This window comes from Drosophila ficusphila, unplaced genomic scaffold (assembly GCF_018152265.1).
Source record: "Drosophila ficusphila isolate 14025-0441.05 unplaced genomic scaffold, ASM1815226v1 contig_436, whole genome shotgun sequence".
NCBI classification, from domain to species: Eukaryota; Metazoa; Arthropoda; class Insecta; order Diptera; family Drosophilidae; genus Drosophila; species Drosophila ficusphila.
In genome coordinates, this window is record NW_025064352.1 from 1173281 (window position 1) to 1197219 (window position 23939).

The 23939-nt window shown below is 42.2% G+C and overlaps 1 protein-coding gene across 1 annotated transcript in view; it reads right to left on the reverse strand.

Annotated features, from left to right (window-relative positions):
* Positions 1-2721: 2721 nt before the first annotated feature.
* The window catches only part of LOC108094546, a 34126-nt gene continuing 12908 nt past the window's right edge, over positions 2722-23939 (reverse strand). Inside the window, 3 exon segments of the mRNA XM_017195155.2 lie at positions 2722-3875; positions 3877-4861; positions 6076-8060. Of these exon segments, the coding sequence (XP_017050644.2) occupies positions 3687-3875; positions 3877-4861; positions 6076-8009 (3108 nt within the window). The 5' untranslated portion in view covers positions 8010-8060 and the 3' untranslated portion in view covers positions 2722-3686.

Below are 23939 nucleotides of genomic sequence, written 5' to 3' on the forward strand. Positions count from 1 at the left end.
TGTTCCTTCCTGCTCCTCTCATATCGATTGCCAATGTGGCCAATTGAAAAATAAATGACAGGCTGAAAAAAATAACAAAAAAAAAGTTATCTTAAAAGTGCGTTTTTTATATTATATTTTTATTATTAATTGAAACCACTGATTTATTAAAGCTGAGAAATTGAATCTTTACATATTATATTGAGTTGATTTATTGTTACATATATTATCGTATATTTTTATATTTTTTCGGTTTATTAATTTTTTTTTTGTTTTTTCTGTGTAATATGAAATATTCATCTCCGTCTGAAGGCCATCAATTGGCATTTTGCGGCTGAATGTGGCACCGCGCAAAGTTTAGATCTCCCTTCAAGACCAATCGATACCCTTACTACGATCTTGCAGGAATTGCTAGCCTTTCCCCTGAAAAATTGGCCACCACGTGAAGGCAGCAATTGATGCTGGCTAAAAACAAACAAAGCAGCGGCAAAAAAGCGGAGGAGAGAGCTTCTGAAAAACTGAAACAGGTAGCAGCTGCCTGGCGCTAAAGTGCCAACTTATGCCACGAAAATGCTTGAATATAATGGTCGTTGTGGGAGGCTTGAAGAATGGCATTGGGAGGTGGATGGTAGGTGGGGTGGATGGGATGGGATGGGGGTGGGTGGTTCACTGTGGGCGGTATGCAGTTGTGTGATGCCACCACAAAGGCCGCCAAGATGACGACGACGACGACGACAACGACATGCAAAAGTGGGACGAGAGCTGGTTCTGTTGGCTCTGCTGGTTCTGCTGGTGCGTTGGCATTAAGTGGCATGTGGAAGCGGCTACAAGGACACTGATAATGATGGAAAAATTCCCTCTGCACATCCACATAACACACATTGCTCCGTTAGCTCCGCTCATCGCTTTATCTGCCCGGGGAGTCAACTAGTTGGTACTCAGCTTAAAAGTCCTTTACCGCCTTGGCAAAAAAGCCTTAGGGAATATGGAGTTTACAGAGGCTCTTAACACTTGTATAAAATACAGGAAATAAAGAATTGTAAAAAATATTTAACGGATCAAAACATTTATTTTGTAATATTTGATTATATGCTTTCTACCGTTTTTTGAATATAAGTTTATTTTAAGTGCTTAAAATTTGTTAAAAATTCTCCTAAAATACGTATATATCCCTTATACCCTGCTCTGGCCACATATATAAAAATTGCACTGGCAGCCGCAAGACAGTGACAAAAAGGCACTTGCCGACCCTACACACCCTCCCCTCCCCCCTTCCCCCACACCTCCTTTATCCTTTTTGCTACTGACAGGTGCAGGAGAGGCAGCAGGAGGAGGAGCGGGTGGCAAACGAAATCGACCTTGACTGACAGCTTGACATGAACTCGACTGCTCTCAGCGTTGTTGCTCTTTACTCTGCTTCACGCCGAGATCCAACATCAGGCTCATTATTTTCGCTTTAGCCGGACAGCAGGCGGTCAGGTGGGTGGTTTCCCCCCAAAAAAAAATATATATATAAAAAAGGGGGAGAATGTAAATGGCTTTGCTCTTTAAAGCCGACAAACCGCAAAGGGCTGGGCTCGGTCCACGGTAAGTAACATCAACTAACAAACTCGCCCTCCGGCAGATGGAGTTCGCTTAAATGGGCAGCCATTTTTGGTTACTTTTGCCTTCTGACACGTCTGCGTGCTTGAAATTCATAAGCCAACCCGGACTTTTATCAGCCAGTCATAGCTTAATTACATGTTATTCACGTATAAATCAAGGCCAACGGAACGGCATCGAGATTACAGGGGGAAATTAGCTGATAAAATGATTGAAAGTGTGAGGTGTATAATTATGGAAAGAAAAGCGCCTAAAAAAACTTTGTATAAAGTTATTTTCAAATATTCAGAAACAACTTTTGAATTTAATATTTTTGTATGCAAGTTTTTATGATTTATAGCTCTTCATAAATTCTTAAAAAATTATTTACAAAATGGATGACCTTGTAAACTGTGTTTTTATTGGAACTCTTGACTCTGTTGCGTTCTTAAAATATTTACTGCTTACCCACTCTTAAGACGAGGCTTAAATATTTATGAGCTTACACGAACAAGGCCCAAATGAGCTATTGATGACCGAGACCACAGGAGGATTGGCTCAGATTCAGGTTGGCCTGAGCGTTTTACATTTCACACAATGTATCCGGGAAAAGTAGGCAACGCTTTTGTGCAAATGCCTTGCAGCCCAAAGACAAAGTCACGAGCTCTCCTGTACGACATTGTGCATGTGTATGTGTGTGCGTTGGAGTGCGAAGGATGTGGTGTGGGAAGAGGTATAAAACGGCTATCATGTCGTCGTTGTCGTCGTGCCAAAGGTTCATAAATTCGTTTTAATCCTGCTTTATGGCGACATCACATCGAACATGAACTTTAACGCGCATGTGACTACGGCGACGGCTTCATTTGCATTTTACAACTTCATTTGGCAGCCGGAATGCGAGGCGAAAATAAAAGAAATGTACGCCGAACCAATTGGCGTAGTTTTCGCCATGAAGGGAAGGAAGTTTCTGCCACGCCCAGTTCCACCTATTTTTTGTTTTTGGTATTTCCACCCAAAATGATTGTTTAATCTTGACCAACGCCCCCGCGAATTGTGAATGCGGCACGACAAGCGCCAATTACTTGCCTTTAACCCCGGAAGTGGGCATTTCCACGCCCCTCGATTAACCCATTCGATCCAGTAAAACTCGCTCGGCATTTATTTGTTTTTCTTTCAATTCTCAACTAATTTTATTTTGCTTTCTCTTGTTGGTTGGGTGAAATGCTTTCGAGTTTTAGTTTAGTGACACCCTAAAATATGTTTTTAGTTTTTTTTTTGTTTTTTGTATCGCTTTTAATTACAATTTAGAGGTTGGATCTAATTGGCTTACAATTTGTGACCTGAACTGCGTAACTGAAAAACAAACATCTAACAATCAAACGATACGTCAATCTATCGATCTGCAGTCTGTGCCAACTCATACTTATGATATTTAAGGTCATCTATATTTTCCTTGTTTATATTGAGATCGCTTAAAGTACAAAAACACTTGTAGTTAGACTAACACGAGAGCTTTTTGGGGATTCTAGAATTAGGTTCCGATAGGTGTGTTTTCGAGATAGTGTTTTTTTTTTTTATTTTTCTTAGGGATTGCTGTCTATACACTTACAATTTCTTATGACCTTCGTCTTCCGATTTCTTCGGGGTCGTGTTTAATATTGCGTAGTAGCGAGTATAAAGAGTGGAAAAGTGTTTCTATAATACAACAGAGGGGCTGGGTACCGAACCAGTTGAATGTCCTCCAGCTACCTAGGCCTAACTAACTAACCAGACAAATGCATTTAATCGATGGGCAGGAGCTTTCAGGGATTAAGGTGTATAAGTTAATTGTTCTCAAAATAATAATTCATTCAACGCAGTTTCAATTTGTTTCTTGTTTGGTAGCATTCAAAATAATTTTTCATAAGTTATTAAAAAAAAGAAATCAATTCAATATTATATTAAAATAATTATTGTATGACTCTAAAAATTAACTACATTATTGTTTCTGGAACCTTTAAATTTATTCTTGGTATCAGCCATTATTTTTTTTAACTTCTGTTAGCTCCTGCCATCTTCGGCATGCCGAAGCCCATCGATTTCCCTCCTCCTCCCTCACTCAATCCTCCGGCTGTACACGATTGCGATTAGCTCTTGAAAATATCCTGTCCGGGTTGCGGGGAGGCGGGAGATCCTCCGGATCCGTTCGCTCCAACACTGCCGTCCCCGTTTAACCGCTTCAACATGGCGTTGCGGTGCAGCCAGTAGGGCGGCGGATCCGGCGGTTGTCCCGGCAACAGGGTCTTCGTCTTCAGATTGCTGGCCGCCGGCGGTTTCCGGACTATGCGAGGCTGCACTGTACATCACGGGATCGGCCAACTGGGCAGCCGACTGGCCAATGGCCACGCGCAGTGGCGTCTCCTTTTTCCGAATCGTGTCGCAGGTCTCCTTCATTTTGCACAGCTGATCCTGCAGGTTGCGGTACTCCTCCAGGAATCTCTCCAATTGAGCTGCATGATAGTCGTAGGCGGCCACCGAGGAGTTGGCCGCTCCAGCTGCCCGCGAGGCAAGGGCGGAGAAGTCCAAAAGAGGCGTGGCCGCACTCGATAGCGATCGCTGATGCTGCACAGGACTCGAGGGCAAACTGGGCTTCTGACCCAGATGACCCGGCATCAGGTTGCCCTTGTGGGCGCCACTCTGCACCAGATTGAGGAAACTATTCGCCCGCTGACCACCACCAGTGTATGTGGCTGTGCTGGAATAGTTCGCATAACTGGATTCCGCGGAGTATCTCCTGCCCAAACCCATCGCCTCATTGAGGAAACTTCCATCGCCAAGGGTGCTACTCCCGTATTTACTGGAGTTATCCGCCAGCAGAGGCGACTGACTGTCCGAGGAGTTGCGGAAGTACTTGCCGCTGGTCTTCAGTTTTCGCGGCAGTGTACAGAGGCCTCCGTTCGGAGTGGGCGTGGCCTGGGCGTAACCCGTTCCACGACCCTCCTGCTGCGCCTGGGCCACCGCATACTTGGCGATGTCCAGCAGATCCGGGTAATTGCTGTCGAACAGATCGCTCTCCTGTCCTTCGCTGCAGAACACCGAGGTGGCCATCTCGTCCGCCGGATGGTTGCCGTAGTGGGCGTAGGGCGTGGCCGTACTTGGGGGATTCAGGGAAGAGGGAGCCGCCGCATTCGCTGGCTTGCTGTGCGGCGAGTTGATTTTCGTGGTGGCAATGGGCGTGGTCTTCCAGGTGTGGCCTGCGTATCCCGCTAAGCGGGCAGCCGCGTCCACCTGGCTGGATATCGAACTCGAGGCGGAATCGGTTCTGTGGGTAGTAAAAAAATGAAGTTACAATTAGCTATTTTTCTAAAGTATTGATACTCGAAATGAAAAAAATCAAACATACATTGAAATAGGTAAATTAAACCTTCAACAGTTCCCTTTATTATTATTTTATTGTTATTCAACCAATTTAAATTTCACGATTTGGCCACCTTTAAATTAAAAGAAGATAAAAGGCTCACCAAAAAATCTATAAATGAATAAAATCAGAAATTATCATTTTTTAAAAGCACTTTCCACATTTTTTTGGCACAAGCCTTGCGTAATATCCCTCTCTGAGTGGCGCAAATAAAAAATCCTCCTTTGTGTCTACACCCACTTGCATATGCCTATATTCGTTGAGTGCTCGACTTTTGAGATTCTCGTTATTCGGCAGTGTCCTCGTCGGCGTCCTCGTCCATGAAGATACCGGTCGCACATCCATTAGCCGCAGTCGCACTCGTGGCCGCGGTACAATTCCGTTCACATGACAAGCGCCAATCAGGCAGAGTGAGTTCTCAGTGTGCCCGAAATAAAGCACTTCTCGGATGACGATGAGGTTGTGGATGAGGATGTGGATGTGGATGAAGATGAGGATGAGGATGTGCACGTGGATGTGGATGTGGATATGGTCTTGGATGTTGGATGTGGATGTGTTCGCATATTTCGCGCGTCATTAGCACGCGCGTTCTTTCAGTTGGCGGAGGTGGAAAAGGAGGCAAATGGGCAGTGGAAGGGATTCGGGTTGGGGTCGGGGTTTGGGGGCCAGGAGAAGGGAGAAGGGAGAACCGAGAATGGGGCTCGAGCTCAAAGTGGAAGTGTCAAGTGTTGCCCATAATACGGACGCAATACGGAGATCCGGGCGCGTTCCGCACTCGAGCATGACAGCTCTTTGACAGGGACACGGACGCCCGGTCGGGGGACAATTGCCACTCGAAGTAACGAGAACCGCAGAAACAAAGGGCGCCCGAGGCCTACACTCAGCGAAAAGCAAATGCTAATGAGGAGAGTTAGAAATATTGAATACTAATGTATTCTAATTATTTATACGCAATTCCTTCTTAACAATAATTATTCTCATTAATCAATTTATTCATAATATTCAAAAGCATATTAAGAAAATTTAAAGAATCTAAATTAGGATTATAAATCATAATACTTAAAAAATTGTATTTAACGTTAATGCTATATATTTTCTCGCCGTGTAGGTCAACTCACCCGCCGATGTCGATGAGGCGCGGTATGTGCAGATCCGTTTCCTCCAGCGGCGCTGAATTATTCGCCCCGGATGCGGAGACAACGTGGCCCTGGGAGCCCTTCCTCTGCTGCTGCTGCTGCTGATTGGGATGTGGGTGGTGCTGCTGCTGGCTCGTCGGCTGGGGGTGGTGGTGCACCTGCTGCTGCTGACCCTCCTCCTCCTCGTCGTCGCAGTGGGTGGACACGTGCAGGTAGTCGCCGTTCCTCCGCTGAGCGCTTCCCGCACTCGGATTCACGATGGCCGCCGCCTGTCCCGCATCGTTATCATTCAGAGGAGTGTGCGCCGCTCGCAGGTAGCCCTGCTCCTCGGCATCGTGGAAGAGTCCAGCGCCCGTGGCACTGCCTCCCCCACAACTGGCTCCACCACCCAAGTCCGGTCTCGTCCTGGCGGTCATCTCGATCTTCTCGTAGCTCTCGCTCCTCCTCACCGGCGGCACGGAGTTCCAGAGTCGCAGTTTCCTTCGCCGCTGCAGGGAGCACAGGCAAATGGCGGCAAAGGACGATCCACCGACGAGGAGCAGGGCGGCTATAACACCCAGCAGGATAATCCTCACACCCCAGGGAGCTTCAGGAGGCCTCCTGGAAACAGCCAGGGTAACGCTGGCCTCCACTTTCCCTGCCTTGTTCTCCGCCGCACACGTGTAGATCCCCGCATCCTGCATGTCAGCCGTGAGAATGGTCAGATTCGAGGCATTCCTCAGCATGTTGACCACATAGGTCTTCCTGCCCTGCGTGGCTGCAGCGGTTCGCGGTTCCGAGTCGGAGTCCCCATCCCCGCCAGCACTGAGATTGGCTATCAGGCGGTTCTTCAGCAGCCACTTGACCGCCGGCTGAGGAACTCCCTCCACATAACAACTCATGGTTATGTTGCGACCCTCCACTCCATGAGCCGTGGTATCGGTGGCCACGATTTGAGGAACGCAGGCGAAGTCATCCACATCGAGCTTATCCCAAGCTCTGCCGGACAATCTTGGAGGCGACTCGCAGGTTGGTGGAATGCCACTGGGAATGTTTTGCTGCAACATCCATGCTCTCAACGGCCGCAAGGAGCAACTGCAGTTCCAGGCATTGCGCGCCAGCTCCAAACCGTGCAGCGATGCCAACGAGGTGATGGTGCCGCTCCTCACCTCACTCAGCCTATTCCCGTCCAGCTTCAGCCACTCCAGACTGCTCTCCAGTCCGGCAAAGGCCCGCACAGCAATGTGGGAAAGCTTGCAGTCACTCAGCTCCAGCTTCACCAGTTGTGGAACGTGACCAAAGGCGTCATCCGGCACTCGCAAAATGGGATTGCCACTCAGCCGGAGTTCCCTCAACTCCGAAACGTGGTACAAAGCCAACGAGGGAATGGCCGAGAGGAGGTTCTGGCTCAGATCCAGCTCCACCAGGTTGATCAGCTTGCGGAAGGCGTGCCGCTCGATCAGTCGCAAGTGGCACCTGGCCAGGTAAACCTTCTGCAGGTTGAGCAGCTGGGCTGCCGCGAAACTATCGTCGGGGATCGATTGGATCTCGTTACCGCTGAGATCGAGGAGCTGGGTGCCCGCGTCCAGCGGCTGGGGGATGTGGGTCAGGTTGGCGTTAAGGCACAAGACGGACTCCTTGCCGCTCCTCCACTTGCACTCGCACACCGCCGGGCACTCGGCCCTCAGCTGCCCCAGGTGGCAGCAGCAGCAGTAGAGCAGCCACAGCAGCAGCTGCAGGTGGAGTGGCAGGTGGAGCGGCCGACGGGGCGGGGGTGCGCGACGCAGGGGCGGGTGCAGGCGCCGCTGGGGGCGTGGCCCTTTTCGACGCACCTTCGTGGATAGAGTGCGTCGCTGGGCGCTGTTGTCGCTGGCTATGTCCTGACCGCTGGGCGGACCCGGAGCCTCCAGCATAGCGGCGGCTCTTCCCGCTGCCATCGCATAATCGACCTGCGGTTAAGAGGATCCCGCCGACGTGCCGCCGAAGGCCTGCAAATAAAAATGGGAAAAAATTTATAAACGGGATATATTTAGTGCAGCTGTCGTAAACTCGGAACTGCGGACAGTTAAATGGGCTCCGGGAAGGGTCTTTATATATTCTATTTGATGCACCGAAAAAAATTGTTATAAACCGGCAAAAATATTATATTTAAACACCCAGAAGAGGATTTTTTTGTAGTAAAAATCTTGGTCCTGAATTCGCTCTAAAAGTACCCTATTTTGATCATAGCAAGAATAAGAAGCGGCATATCTTTTAAGCTTGTAAGACAATATAGAATGTTTTTTTTTATAATCAGTCCGAAAACAGTTTGCTTAGTTAATTTGGACGACCAGATTTCCAAAAATCATAATCCTTCGTCTGTGAATTTGACTTTTCTCCAAATGGAGATGAAAACTCTCTGAAGAAGCAGTATTTCCAACGGAAGCCAAAAAATAAAAAAAAGTAGTAATGAACTTTACAAAAAACTATACATAGTAACCCATTTATTTTATTTGGATAATTTGTTGAACAACAAATGATCAACAGTTGTCTCTCCCATAAATTTTTCATTGCTGTCATACCATTGCAGTACCAGTAACTTTTCCATTTTCTTCGAGTGCTCAACTCACAAATGCCACACGAGTTGGCCACATTAAGTTATAACAACACCCTGCCAAAAGTTTCACAGTGCCACAAAGGTTCCCCTCCTCACTCACTTCGAAGCACAACTAGAAATTTGGCTTTCCTTCGTTTTCAATTTTTTTTCTGATTTTTTTTTTTTTTTTTTTTTTTTTTGTGGTTGTTGTTGTGCCCTGCGGTTTGTTTGACTTGGCTAAGGTCCCAAGTCGCCCGCTGCGCTGCGTGTGAGTGTTTGCGCGGCATGTTGCAATTATGGCCGTCGACCATGCAAGCCAAACACAACAAGTTACCGCACTCCCCTACTTCTTCGCGACACCGTCCCCTTGTCTGGCTTAATATATGAAATTTGCATGCAAGCAACGGGGCGTATGCACAACATTTTGGCATTTCCGCGTTAATTTTTCAAGCACAGACCGCACGGCTGCCGAGTTTCTATCTCGCTTGCTCTTTGTTGAGTTACTTAGGATCAAAATAAGAGTTAAGAAAAATGTATCATATATTGTCACGGAAAAAATTTATTACTTATTGTAATAATTTAAAGGAATAGGGAATAGGAATAGGAATTAAATTCAATTTAGCATTAGATCTAAAAAAATTTCAGAATATTTTTAGCAAATCTTCTTTCTCTTTTTAATTAAAATGTAGTAAAAACCCGACAGATAAATGTTTATCTGTTAAAAACAACACGTAAATTGAATTGTACTTAAGTGCTGTGGAAAATGCACACAATTTATTTTACGACAGGCTCTTTTCTCAGATTTCGTGCTGTAAAATCGCCTCGTTGACTGGCCGCTGGCATTTCACGGCGGTTTCTGATTCGATTTCAAGTGGCAAATACCTGGCGGGCAAGTCGATCGATTGCCGGCTTAATTATGAAGCAGCGTCGTATTCATATTTAAATAAAACCTACCGGCTGGTTGGGTAAATACTCAATCGAGCTCAGGGCAGTTGACTTTTTGGGGTACGATTGCGAATGGTTAAAGCCGGATTGCAAACAGGAACAGAAAGAGTAACGGGAACAGAAACCGGAAGCCGCAAAGCAAACAAAATGCTTGCAAAAACCGCGATGGTGTCGAAATGGCAGGGGGTGTGAGTAAAATGGAATGGCTTTGTCACTAATGCTTGTGTGTGTGTGTATGTTTGTCTGCTAAAGTGAGTTTATTTGTGTGTGTGTGTGTGTGTGTGGAGGGCGTTTAGGGGTCAATACACTGGACGACAGCCGCAGAAATGAAATGAAGTTTTTGCATGTAGCTGAAAATACTCAGCTGCATTTTTGCCTGGCCAAAACAAAGACAAAACGAATGCGAGCCAGATACAGAAAAAGGAAATACCCGCAGACATAGATACGAGTGTGCTAGTGAGTGTGTGTGTGTGTATGTACTGGTGTGCTGGTGTGTTGGTTTTGTGGTTGTGGCATTGCACTATGGGGCATTTGCCCACATTTTGTGGCCAAAACCCATTTTATAAAAGTCGGTAAAAAAAATTTTGTTTAATCGCAATGAGTTAAGATAACATTGAGGTAAAATGTTACGTACTTAAAATTTTAACAGACCGCACCACTGTTAAGATATCAGCTGTCAAAGTCAGCTGTTTTTTAACAGAAGCACATGCTGTAAAATCGTTTGTATTTGTTCAAACTTTAAAATGTTTAAAAAGCGCATTTAAAACCAATTTTTGTAAAATGTGTGAATGGAAGTCGATTCAGAATGGTTTGGAGTATATGTTTGTGAGCTTAAATTCTAAAAATTGATTGTGGCGTTCCTATAATCTTGTGTAAGTTCTAACCTCAAAAAAATTGAAACGTAGTCTTACATTTTTGTTTTTAAATGGAGCAACAAAGTGAGTCCAGCGGAGTCCAGCTCTAAAACTTGTTTTATTTTGTAGAGTGATCAATTCTCCTTATACTCAGTTAATATAAAAGTGCACTTTTGCGCACTTTCTTCAAAATTTAACTTTTAAGGTGCTAACCTAGCAATAGAAATTTAACACAGTTTGAGAGAAGAAATGGCACTTGGCCAAGCTCGCAAACATTTTTTACTATAAAAAACGCTAAGAACCAGGTGGACCATGAAAAATAAGTCTGAAAAACATAAACATATTAACTAAAAGTAAAGTTTTATAGTTTTATGTAACAGGGTCTAAAAAAGTGTTCCGCAAAATACAAAAAAAATCGATATAATCATTAAAAAAAGTTAGAACAACGATTTTTTTTTAAATTGTTTTGTTTAATAATTCTAGTCAGAAAATAAAAACAAAAATTTTTTTTTTTTAGTATTATTAATTAAAAAAAATTTTTTAATCTAAAAAATGGGTGAAGCCACGCCTTTTTTTCTTAAAAACATGCATTATTTTTTTATTAACTCGAATCAAAAAACAGATCACAAAAAGGTTGATTAGTTTTCAAGTTATTAATTAATGTAACAAAAACTAGTCGTTTGCCCCATAGTGCATTGTCGTTGCCGTTTATCATATGTGAGCACTGCGCCGTGAAGTATGCAACATGCAAATGCAAATGCTGCTGGCTGCCTTTGTTGTGGCCTTTCTCCGGCGTCTCCTTCGCCGAGTCCAAGTCGTGTTTGTTCTCCTTGTGCAGTTGCTGCAGACACTAATCCTATTTATGTTGCATTGCAGCGGGGTTAATAATTTTATTTCCAACAGCACAACTGCAGTGTCCGCTGCAGTCGCCGCTCCCGAAACCCGAAAGTCGAAAGCCGCTTTCCCTGCTTATGACATACGATACGTGCCCGGGGTTCGAGAAACTTTCCGTGGAGTTTGTCAGTTCTTTCTCCCAGACACACACACACACACACACTCACCCATAGCATAAGCCCAGGAGCAATGGCCGCTGTTAAAGGGAAGGGAGCGACCGACCGTTCAGCCTAATGAAACTCACATTAACGTGAAACACACAAATGTGAGATATCACATGTCACAGATGATTCCCAGACAACTTTTCCTACAAGCTCCCGCAAAGATACTGTGTTCCTTATACACAAAAAATAAAAATATTTATATGTATTATATAATAATAGTAATAATAACAAACTTTTTTAAAATAAAAGAAATTGGCATTTTTAACTAAATTTATTTAATGTAAATGCTTAAGAAAACAATGAAAAAATAAATTATATGAACATATTTATTAATTAATTTACAACTCATTTAATATATATTATTTTTTTAAATAAAAAAAAGGTTATTATATATTATACCTTAATATATTTCCCCCTAATAATATAATTGCCCCTACAAAACCGAACATATTATTTTTGCACCCGCAAACTTCCCACCGAAAATTCGAAAAGCTTATTCAGTCAACCCAAGCTAATACAATCTGTTCCTATTAGAAGTCCATAACTCTCCCGCATTATTTATGACTGCTCGGTATGAGATGTATTATGTGACAGCTGCCAAATGGTGGCTGACTGGGGGTTTTGGCACGGATTTTCGGCCAACTTTTGGCAGTCTCTCTCGCACACGCTCTTAGCCCTTGCTTTAATGTAAAAATAATGTCCTTTCCGGCCGCATTGATTGCAAATAAATTACGCACACACCGAGGCGTTTGGGGCAGGAGAGCGGGTAATACCCGAGATCGAGTGAGAGAACAGATTAAGTGGCCACAAACGCTGCCAGCGTTGAGTTCATAAAGGCACAAACATACACACACACACACATACACAAACCCAAGCAAATAGGCGGAAATGGAAAAACCCGGTCTGGCTAAAATGGCAGCGCCATTAATTTCACTTTGGCGCCGCGTTCCGTTTGCTGAAACTTTAATTAGAAAATCCGAGCAAAGATTTTTGTGTAGTTTTCCCTGCTTGAATGCCTCGACCAAAGCAGAATTTCCACTTCCTCTTTCTGGGCGAGCTGCTTGGCGCAGGTAATGAAGTTCTTTTCTCCACTTTTCTTGTGTTTTTTGCATTCACACTTCCGGCTTCATTATGCGCAAATTATTTTAGCTGCACTTCCCCAACCGATTTCTTACCCCCTGAGGTTGGGGTAAATATTATTTCACTTCTGCTGTCCGGAGTCTTTGATAGTAAATTCCCTTTTAATACCCTTACTCGTAGGATCCATAGTTAAGTCTTTGACAGCGCATATAATCCACGAAAATAAGTTAAAACTTATCTTTAAAAAGTTTGCCTGAATTTCCGTAAATATCTGTAAGGGGAGTTATATTTTTGAAAAAAGATTTAGAATAAATAAATTAACTGCTTTTTAGTTTATCGATCTTAAAGTATTAAATGTTTTCATCATACACTAAAAACAAAAGAAGAACTAATACAAATGGCTTTCAATTTGATTTTACCATTGAGAGTGTATTTCGGTTTCTCCCCATTTCTACCGAAAAGCAAACGGAGTTAAAAGTAATCTCTAGACCACTCCCTCCAGTTCGCTGTCATTATTCATTTTTGTGTGTATTTCTTTTTGTGCTGTGTAACCTTTTTGCCGCATTGTTTTGCAGCTGTACAGCAATTTTCGCAAGCATAATAGACTTTACCAGCTAAAAACAAAAAGCAAAAAAAAAAGGGAAAACAACTTGGGAATGAAGTGGGGAAACTCCGAGCAAAATGCCAGAAAAATATAAAGCAACAGCAGCGGCGAGGGAGAACAAGCAGAAGCTAAGCGTTATTTCTCAAGAGTCTTGGCCCGAGGAGAAGGCTCGTGGTAACCTGGGGAATACGCTTTTACCAGCATTTTCCTCTTAGCCGCGTCCTGTGGTCAGCAGTTGCAGTGGGAGCACGAAATCCAAAACCAAAACTAGGCCTAGTCCTTGCACCCGCGCTATTTGCCTCGCTGCATCCTTTCAACTCCGCCGTTCCCTAGTTCGCTCTCATTTTCGTCAAGGGCCACTTCACCGGCTGTTGTTTGTTATTTGTTGCCTTCCTTTGTCAACATTTGTCCTGCCATTTGTTGTTGATTTTAAGTGAGGCATTCCTGCAGGGGGAACTCGAAATATGCCAAAAGAACGTCGCTGCGTTTTATTAACCATTAGGCTAACGACCCCAATCGTTTTGGAAATACATACTATTTAAATTGTGCAGACCTCAGTGAACAATAACATTTTATCTATGTTTTTACAAATTATAATAAAAACATATAATTAATCAGTCACAATCAGAAGTAGTTTCACAATGGAAATCTAATAAACAACTCAATGAACATTAAGAGCCTCAAATATGCTCGCAACCATACATAACAATTAAATAAAATAGTTTACTATTTTCCTCACGGGCTTTCCCTCTTGAGTAATAAATTCTCCACCAATCAGCTTCAGACTCAGGAGAAACTCCAGAAGAGAGAATTCATATTTATGCCCTGCAAGTAGCAGCACTCAAACATAAGTTTTCATTGAGTTGGACACTTATTGGGCATGATAAATCACTTGGCAGATTCAATGAGCTAATTATTACCATAGGCAAATATGAATTTATGGCCCTTGATAAAAGCGGGATGGTGTTTTGTCATCGCTGTGAAAGTTTCGTGAGCGGCAATTAAATAAACGTTTATCTTGACCGGCCGTAAAAAAGTTGTTGGTTTAAGTGCCCGATAAGGATCCTTGGCTTCGGCTGGTAAACCCCGAGAACGTGTGTCTTATTAAGCCATAAATAGAGAAATAAAAGTTAAATTATAACAGGCAGCTAGACAGGCACGCGCACCTTTTACCGATCCCTGTACCTCGATTCCCTTTCCACCCAATAACCAATAATCCCGAAAGCCAATAAAAGCAAACAACCCAACCGACAGCGTAACAGAGCCGAAGGGGCCACCCGCATATTACGTATACGCATTACGTATACGCACACTCTGCCACACACACCAACACACGTTTACAATATCCTTAACATAAATATCCAAAAATACTGGGGGTGCTTCAATTTTACGACGATACGGAGTCAAGTCCCTCTGACAACGTGTTCAATTGCCGCAATAAAACTTCTTGATAATATGTGAAAATCATACAAAGCACAATATTAAATTAGCCCACAACGAAAATGTGAATGGCATTGACGACGACAATAACAACAACAACAAAAGCAACAACAACAATAACAACAAGAGGGGGACCAACAAAGCACATCGAACATTAAATTGTGGCCATGGACCATAAAATGTGCAAATGTCAGCCCGAAAAAGCGAACGAAAACTTGATCAGCATATTCTTGGGCGGGGAAAGAAGGGGCGTGGCCGAAATCAACTGCCGCAAGGTAAGCAAAGCCATAGAATCGAATGGTTCCATTTGAATGTGGGATCCGGGCATCAATTTCAACCAACTGACATGGGGATGTATTTTAGAAATTAAATTAATGTGTGGAGATATTTTGGAATGCCGGTCGATTCCCGGGATAATTTTATAACAGCTTCTGATATCTTTCTTTTTTTGTGTTATTTCGCAATGTTCTGAAAAAGCCACAAAAGCCAAATGTTAGTTGCTTTCCTACATAAAAAACAATTGTCAGTCTCAAATTGAATATACTTGCCTAACAAGTCGACCCACACCGAATTAGTTTTTCCTACCCAAACGAAATTAATTTACCCAACCGAAAAGTTCTCCCCAGGACTTTCACTTTCACCTGCTGTGGCCGTAATTCAATATTCAATTTTTCATTGACCAATCCAACCATCCGCCTTCATTTGTTTGAACAAGATGCAAACCTCAATCAAAACAAATGAAAACAGCGCGTCACTTTATTTGTTGGCTCTGTTTTGGACACACCGAACTTTTGTCAGGCGAAAAGTTCTAGGTGCCCGAATTGGTTTTGTGTGACAGTTATTGATTATTTAGTTGGGCTCCTCGCTGATAGTCGGAGAATGGAATCGAGTGGCAGGCCAGGCAGCTGGGAAATCACCGAAATGGGAACAAAAATTCCAGAATCGAAGGCTGCCCTGGCAGCTCAACTAATTGTCCAGGTCGGAGTGAAGTGCCATGGCAACGTGGCCGAGGACGGCCAGATGCAACTTTAATGACGAAAAAAGGATTTTTTGCCAGCGGTGCCATGGTCCGGAAATTTGATTTGCTCCTCCAGCTGAGCGTGGCAAGCTCTTTCCACAGAAATTCGCACATAGCGAAGGGCAGCCCTTGTTAAATGCAGTTTACCATATGCAAAAGGGACGTTCAGCGCACAAAAGCTCAATAATAACATAATATATATTTTTCTGATTTTTTCGTTCGGTTTTCCCCTTTTTGTTTGGCTTCGATTTCCTGGCGCGTTTTCACGCCAGGATGATTCGATTTGCACTTGAATCGCTGGTTGGCGGTTTGCAGACAGGCGGAGGCTGCAATTTTTTCGACTGAATGCCAACGATTGCGCCAAATTCCATTGCCATTTACACTCATTCCAAGCGCAAATATTTGACAAAAATAAATGCCAAAGTTACACATGGATTCTGTCGTCAACAATTTTTAGCCTTGACTATTATGCGCAAATCAAACATTGCGATTCATAATTGTATGTCTGCCATAAGCAAACTTTCTAAAATACACAGTTTATAAAAAAAAGATTTCTTTTATTTTCAATGTTAATATGAATACAAACATAACAAAATTATATACCCTTTGGTAAGGCATAAATATGTTTCCATAATTATGCTCTTCTTCTGTTTCGATCTCTTCATGTGATTTGCTTCACTAACTCTTTAGCTAAGAAAATCGAAGCCATTTCGATATCAAGCAAAGTTTCTTCAGAGAAGCTTGCAGAAATCTTGTGAGAAATCCTCTTATGACATCAAGGAAAACTCAGACAGTAACCGACTTGATTGCATTTCCTTAGCCTTCCACCTGCCTGCCGTCTGCGATTCTGTTTTCAATTTCCCTTATTTCAGCCCGCCTTCCAGCCGAGGAGACAATATTGCCACTGGCATTGCAGCCAGCCGTTGACTTTTCCAATTGCAGCATCAACATCAGCAGTTGGAAAGCCCCCAACCCCCGTCCATGAACCACCCACCAAGCTGATTGCTCCGGGAAAACTTTGAAACAACATGTAGTGGCAGCTAAACTAACAGATAACGGATAGCGGAGCAGTCTGCTCCTGTTGACGGAGTGGTTCGTCAAGGACTTCCTTTCCATTTCCACTCTGTCGCTGGCAGTCGCGTTTTCAGTTCAATGGCAATAATCAACCAAGTGTAAGCCTTTGTTTATTAGCGCTGCCACTGACAAAACGAACTCCTTACTGGGGATTGATATCGGGGAAGGTTGGCTCATATATAAATTGTCGAACCTTTTGCCTGGCAAACAAACATTTCACTTATTTAACTTCTGAATTGAGGTAAAGCTTAAAGAAAAGCCTTCGCGCATGAAAAATATTTTAACATATAGGATACCAGAAAAATAACTTTTTAGCTTCTTCAGCTAATTTTAATAAACAGACACAATTCAACGACTCATAAAATCACTACAATTTACAATAGGTCATACATCAAAATAAAAACTAAAAACAGTGAGTTAGAGCATCAGTTTTCACAACAATATGTAATCCTGCATTGTTTTACAGCTTATCCTGCTGGGATCTACATACAAAAAAAGGACAATTTATGATTGCCATCATCATCGAACTCACTCGTCGAAATGAAATGCAAACACATCTCGGCCCATTTCTCATAATTGAAATTGTAACGGATCAGGGAATGCAAATAAATACAGTTCCCGATCCTCGGCCCATTAAAATCCTTTCAATGGATTTCCCACCCGTCTATTGTGCACAGTCATGAATTATTGGCCATCGAACCCATAATCTGCCGCCCCTCGATTTTTTACGCAGGGCTCTTTGTCCCTGTTAAGGACTCTCGGGTGACCCACATGGAATTTTTCAGTTGTTAGTTGCAGTCAATTAAATGCAAGGGATTATATCAAAATCTTTGTTATTTTTAATAAATATGCAAACATTTGCATAGAACACGACCATAAAAAGAGAGCTAGTATCGAGAAAAAAGAGCCGAGCCCTTTTTATTGTTGGCCTGGCCACGAATGGCAATTTATAATAACGGGTATATTTCATGGCTTTAACGGCGACAATCGACAGGATAAAGCTAAAAACATTTTGCAGGACAAGGACTAAGCCCGTTCAAAGTCCGCTGCTGGTTGGCTGATGGAATTGTAGGAAACCCCATTTCCAAGGGACTGGCATTAGTTTGGCATAAATTTAAGGGCTTACCCACCTCTATTTTTGGTTATTTATGCTGAATAACAAAGCGTCCGCTCGGAAAGTATTTAAATATGCATATGAAATGGTCGGCGAAAGGGGGATTAGTACAGTGGATTATTCCTTCCAGGAAATTCGTTAGTGCATTGTTTTCCTTAATCCCCTTGCTTAACACACAACTTGAATTTAAAGCATGCCATAAATATTTGTATTTAATTTTGCGTTTAATTAAAATTTGTTTAATAAATTCGAGAAATTCTTTACTCTCTCATAAGCAAACACCAAACGGGGGTGGACTGTACAGTGGATAAAGTGGGCACAAAAAATGGTTTGACTTTATTTTAATGTATTTTGTGACTTATAACAGTGAGTTGGCACTATTTGAGGGATCACTCAACATTGAAATGTCACTCAAAATAAGGTAGGCAAATAAACAGATTAAAGGCCTTGGTTTTAATTTTATAGAATTAATAAGAGCTTTTAAATAACTTGTTGTTTGAAAATTTTATTTATGTTGCAAAATGGTCAACTCAAAGCTTTGATGTTTCTCTGCATTAGATTATTACATTATTTTAATTTTTTCAACAACCACTGTACCTCCTGAGGTATTGGCAATATATGGTAGAATTTTTAATACCTTTTTGCTGGATGCACCGGCACAAAAGAGTGCCACACCTGACCACATACACGCACAACCACACACACACAGGTGCACTCCTTCAAATTCCCATCCCAGCAGCCATTTCCCTTCCGCCTCGATTTTCCGGGCGCCGTTTTCCATATATAGTTTATTTGCCATTGTTGTTGGCTTTTGTGCGATGTGGCTGTCTGTTGCTGTTGTTGTATTGAAAAGCATTTGGTCATCAAATATGTATATGCATACGGCCATATATTCTACCTATTCATACATCAATATACATGCAGGAATATGTAGGGTATGGCATTCGGGTCAGTGGATCAAAAATGCCAAAGACGACTTACAAAAGTTAAAAACAGGCTGGCCATCAGCATCGATATGTGTGTATCTGTGTGTTCACCATGTACATGTTTTATTTGAATGTGTTCGCCTCCTCATCTGTGCCCCACTTTCGCTTTTGTGTTTGTGCATTTGCCATAATGGTCCAACTTTCGGTCAAGTGGAGGCCTTTCCCGAAAAAGATCTGAAAGGCGAAGGTCAACAGCTGTTCGATGGTGGGAGGTAAAAGTTTTTACTCAAGCTGTAATTCATTTGCCCTCGGAGCTGCTAAAGTTATTGGAACTTGTTTTGCGTTTCACTTCAATAAATAAATATCCTAATTGAATCAGAGCTTCTGCTAAACGAAATAAACTTTTTCGAGGTATAAATCTCGTATTTAGGTCAAAGTTTTCTCATTCTAATAATTCAGATTAAGTTGGGGTATAATAAATAAAATTATTTATGATTAACAGAAAGTAAAGTAATTTACAAATAGGGTGTGAAGTTTCTAATACCACTAGTACCTCATTCTCCTTATGCTTTCTTTCAACATTGTACATAAGTACTTTTTTCAAGATCTTATTTTAATCTGAATCACTGTTAAACGCGATAAGCTTCAACAAAGTGTGAGTCGCATTTTTTTGGTTTAGAGTAAAACGCTCCAGATTTTTCATTCCCTCGTTCCCTGAAAAGCCAATAAAAGTCACAGCCAAGTCCCAACGCCAAGCGCCAATCGCATTTGCCACGCCCACCGTTCACCACCCACCGCCCACCTCCCCGTTGCATTACCATAAAAAGCGAATGCAGTTTGGGGAGTACAAACGAAACGCATTTGTATGCACTTTTGCTTTTCCAAGCCAAACATCAGCCGTCGAATGCAACATTAAGGCGAAAGTGTTGTTCCTCGATATTCCGGCATCTGCATATGTGTGTGTGGGTGTGTGAGTGTGAGTGCGAGTGTGGCAGGACTTTGGGGGCGGGAGGCGTGTCCCGCTTATGCGCCATTATGCAAGAGGAGAGAAGGAGCGGTGCTAAGTGCTTTTTCTTTGCTTATGAGCGGCCAAAGAGCTCCAACGGGGAAGTGAAATGAGGAGCATTGTTTGACTATTAGGGGGTGGGTGGAAAATAATAGCGGGGGGTGGGGTGGGTGCTAATAGATGGAGTATGGGTGGTGCAGGATTAACGTTCGGATAGGCCACTTTTCCATTCACGTTTAAAGCTCACATCGAGAATTCAAAGCCAAGCCAGAGGCGTTGATTTACTCATAAAACTTTTATTATTGTGCCCATAATTAAAGAAAGGGTTTAATTTCATTATTAAATTGCCATATCTTAAACATATATTATTAGTGTTTATTTAAACTAAGATTCATGCCTATTTAACAATCAGTAATGTTTGGTTAAGTAAACCACATATTGGAAGGCACATTAAGTAAAAGGGTAGTGAATTTAGTGCAAGTATTGCATTATATAAATATATTTATTAAAAGGTTTTCTCTTTCAATAATGACATAAAAAAATAGAAAACTATACCCTAAATGCTTTACATATAAAATTAAATATTATTTGCTAAGGGATGTAAGCTGATTTAACAAGTTTTTGATTAAGGTGACTTCATTTAGATTAAACGCTAAAAATGTGTTAAAAGTAATCCTTGTCAAGTTTTTGACTAATCGAGCTAATCCGGTTTGGAGTCTATAGAGCATTTGGCAATCAATGTTAACCCGTTGTGTTCCGGCACAATAGAAGCCACTAAAAAGAGTAAACAATTTGCGCGCATAAAAGCCGAAGAGCAAATAAACTCCCTCCACAAAGTCCTGGCAGCCCAGAACAATGCAAATAAAACAAAAGCGAAACGAAACGGAGCAGTTGAGCTTGCCTACTAATGCAAACAGGACCAAAGCCACACACCAACACACCACGCACACATACTCTGGCAAACACACACACACACACATGTAGCTTGCCGCAAGGTGCTTTGTGATGCTGTTGTTTTTGTTGTTTCTGCGGCGACTGCGGGTTGGGATGTTTAATTTGAATTGCGGATAGGCATCCAACAATTTTTAATCATGTTTATGGCCAAGCAAATACACACACTCTGTGATCAGATTTAATTGCACACAAAAAATTATAAATTCAGAAGCAGGAAACACAAGCGCTGGCGTTTATTTCAATAAATAGAAAACAAAGATTAGCCCTAAAACCAGCCGAAGTGTAAGCCACAGTAATTGAATCTGCCAATTAATAATCTGAATGCGAATTCAAAATTCATTTAAGCCATTTAAAACATTACAGATACCGTTATTTAGCATTTTTGCAATTTTAATTGCATAAACTAAGTGATCAATCAGAGCGATTTTTAATTGTGGCATTTAGTTATGCTTAGAGATTGCAAAACGTATCTCTGTTAAATGAGGTTTTCGATATGAATGTATTGTAAAAAATATGGCTCTTTAAAATATAGAAATATAATGCTTATTAACGTGTGATAGTTACAATTAAGCTAAATTTATTTAGTATTTGTGATAAGAGTGTCACTTTGTATTTACAAAGTCAGTCTTTTTTTTTTATATTAATTTAACCTTTTCGGTTAGGCAAACTAATAAAACGAATTCGGATTTTCCATCTAAAAATTAAACACACCTTGCTGAGTCTGCTAATTTTAATTGTCTGAATCAATCCGCGCTCGAAATTTTAATTAAATATTTAAATTAAACGTTGAAACAAACAACACAAGTAAATGTGCAAACAGGGGAATAAATGCACACACGCCCCTGTCCTTGGCTTTCCCTTTAACCCAGTTTTCCTGTGATGAGAATTCTTTTTTTTTTTTTGCGCATAATAAATACTTTTTAGTAGTTTGTTGTTGCTGGCGTAGTCCGCCATTCATTTGCATTCATTAGGAATTTTATTCGTGTGTGCGGGAGTGTGTTAGCAATTAAAGCGAACTCCCCCGAAGGAACAGAACGGAGAAGGGGCAAAGTCAAGGACAATTTTCGCTTTACACGTGCCACGCACACAGAATCGGGCGGGATTGGCAGGAGCCTAGAGCCTGGAGCTTTTGCCAGGACAATCAAACAGTTTTACAAATGGCCAAACGTGTGTGTGTGTGTGTGAGCGGGCTTTTAAATATGCATGGAAATGCACAAAAGAGCGAAATGCATTGCCAACATGACGCTGATTACACAGAAAGCGGATGAAATACTCTCACCTTGGTTGGGGACTAACACAAAAGAATGGAAGGGACTTTGCGGCCGTGCATGTGTAACTCTGAACATGGCCATTATCTCGGCTTATTTCATTGGGCTTAAAAGTTTGAAAATGAGAAGCTTGTCATTAAAAGTGATTTGGGTTTTCAGAGTTAAAGTCGTGGCAAAATTCGATTGAAATATTTTCGTTAACATACCAAGATATTTAATACTTCAGCAACATGAAAATTTACTTTGGAAATAAATACTTCAATAAAATTTTTCCTTTAAATTTGTGGACAGAATTTTTCAATAAAATCTCTCAGCTTTAGAACTTCATGTAAGTTCTCGTTGCAGCATGGCCTTTGGAATCCAGAGATACCCGCATGGGTGTGGAGCACACAAAAAGTTTCCGAGGACAAAGGTCAAGTCCCAGATTGCCACGTAAGCAAAGCGACCACCACCTGCTCACCTGCCGCACCTGGCGGCCTAGTTTCGGTTCCCAGCAGCTTCCATCTTCCATCTTCCATCCCCGTTTGCTCCATATTACAATCTGACCTTTGGCCATTGTATCTAAAAGCCTGAAAATGCTGCCCCGTCATGCGGTGGGGACTTTAATATAGAAAAGGCCGAGGCCGACTGAACAGCTGAACAGCTGGCCAACTGGCCAACTGACCACTGGACTTCCCCTTCCGCTCTTCCGCTTCCCCCCTTTCCCCTTCCCATTTCCCTCTCACCATTTCCCGATTTTCCTGGCCATTTTCTGAGGCAACCTTCAGACCGGGCCGCAAACTTTTGATTAATGTTTGTTAGTTTGTCTCGGCGTAAAATGTATTTGTTTTAAAACAAAATGCAGTGCACAAAGTGTGAACGGGAGGCGTGAACGAGATGCAGATAGCACTGCTCCTGGCTGTATCCTTTACCCCCCAGTTCCACCCTCCACACCCCCGCTCCTTCCTCTGTTTTCGGCCCAACGACTTTTGCTTTTAATTCTCTCTGCTTTTTTTTATGGGTTTGCTGGTTCATTCCCTTTTACATATATCCTTTTTTCCCTTTTGCTTATTTTTCCCCTCTTTATTCCAGTTTATTTTGGCTGTTCATTCATCTTCACAGTCCGCAAGCGCGCACAAAAAAAAAAAAAAAAAAAAAACGAATATATTTTTTTTGATATATTGACTAGCAAAATATTTGGCTTTTACACGTGTCTTTGCACACAAGCATAGGCTAACACTATCCAAGAATGTTTGCACATGAAAAGATTTGCACAGAAGGAATCAAATATATTAATAGGAATTTTGGTTATTTAATCCCATTCTTAAATTGGAATTTTCCCTTTTCTTGGCATACAAACATTCAATTTATTGCAATTTAAATGGCGTTGTTTGCCATTCAATCAACTCGTTTCACTTAGGCAATGGCAACTGTTTTTGGTTAGTCATATTTTGTGTATATTTTTATAGGTCTATATAGACGGCCTACAGTGTTTGTTTTGTGTGTGTGTGCGATGTAGTCAAGCGTAAACTAAAAGATTAGAATTTCAAACATTTTTTTGCACTCAATTCTTTTTAACCGATGCGATACCCAATTTGTTGGTGGCTGCCTGCTTCTGGCCTCCATTTGCTTGTCCAATTTGCAGAGCAGCTGCCAAAAAAGCCTGGAAGGGCATGACGGAGTCGAGCAAGACAAACGAGGTATTAATGCGCCGTCCCAGAAAGTAGTCAGCGTAACATTTTTAAAGCCCCAGAAAAAAGAAACGGGCGTTTAATATACTTTTCACGCTTGATTTGTTGGCCGCAAAAATATGCTTTAACTCCCCGAAAGCTGTTGTTTTTGCTGGGGGAAACGTGCTGATTTCCGGCCGAGGATAAAGGATGCCCGCAGGAGGGTTTAATGAGTGCCCCCTCGCCGACCCTCAGGCTTTGTGCGAGACAAGGCACGCATCAGGAAATTAGAAGGGATGGAC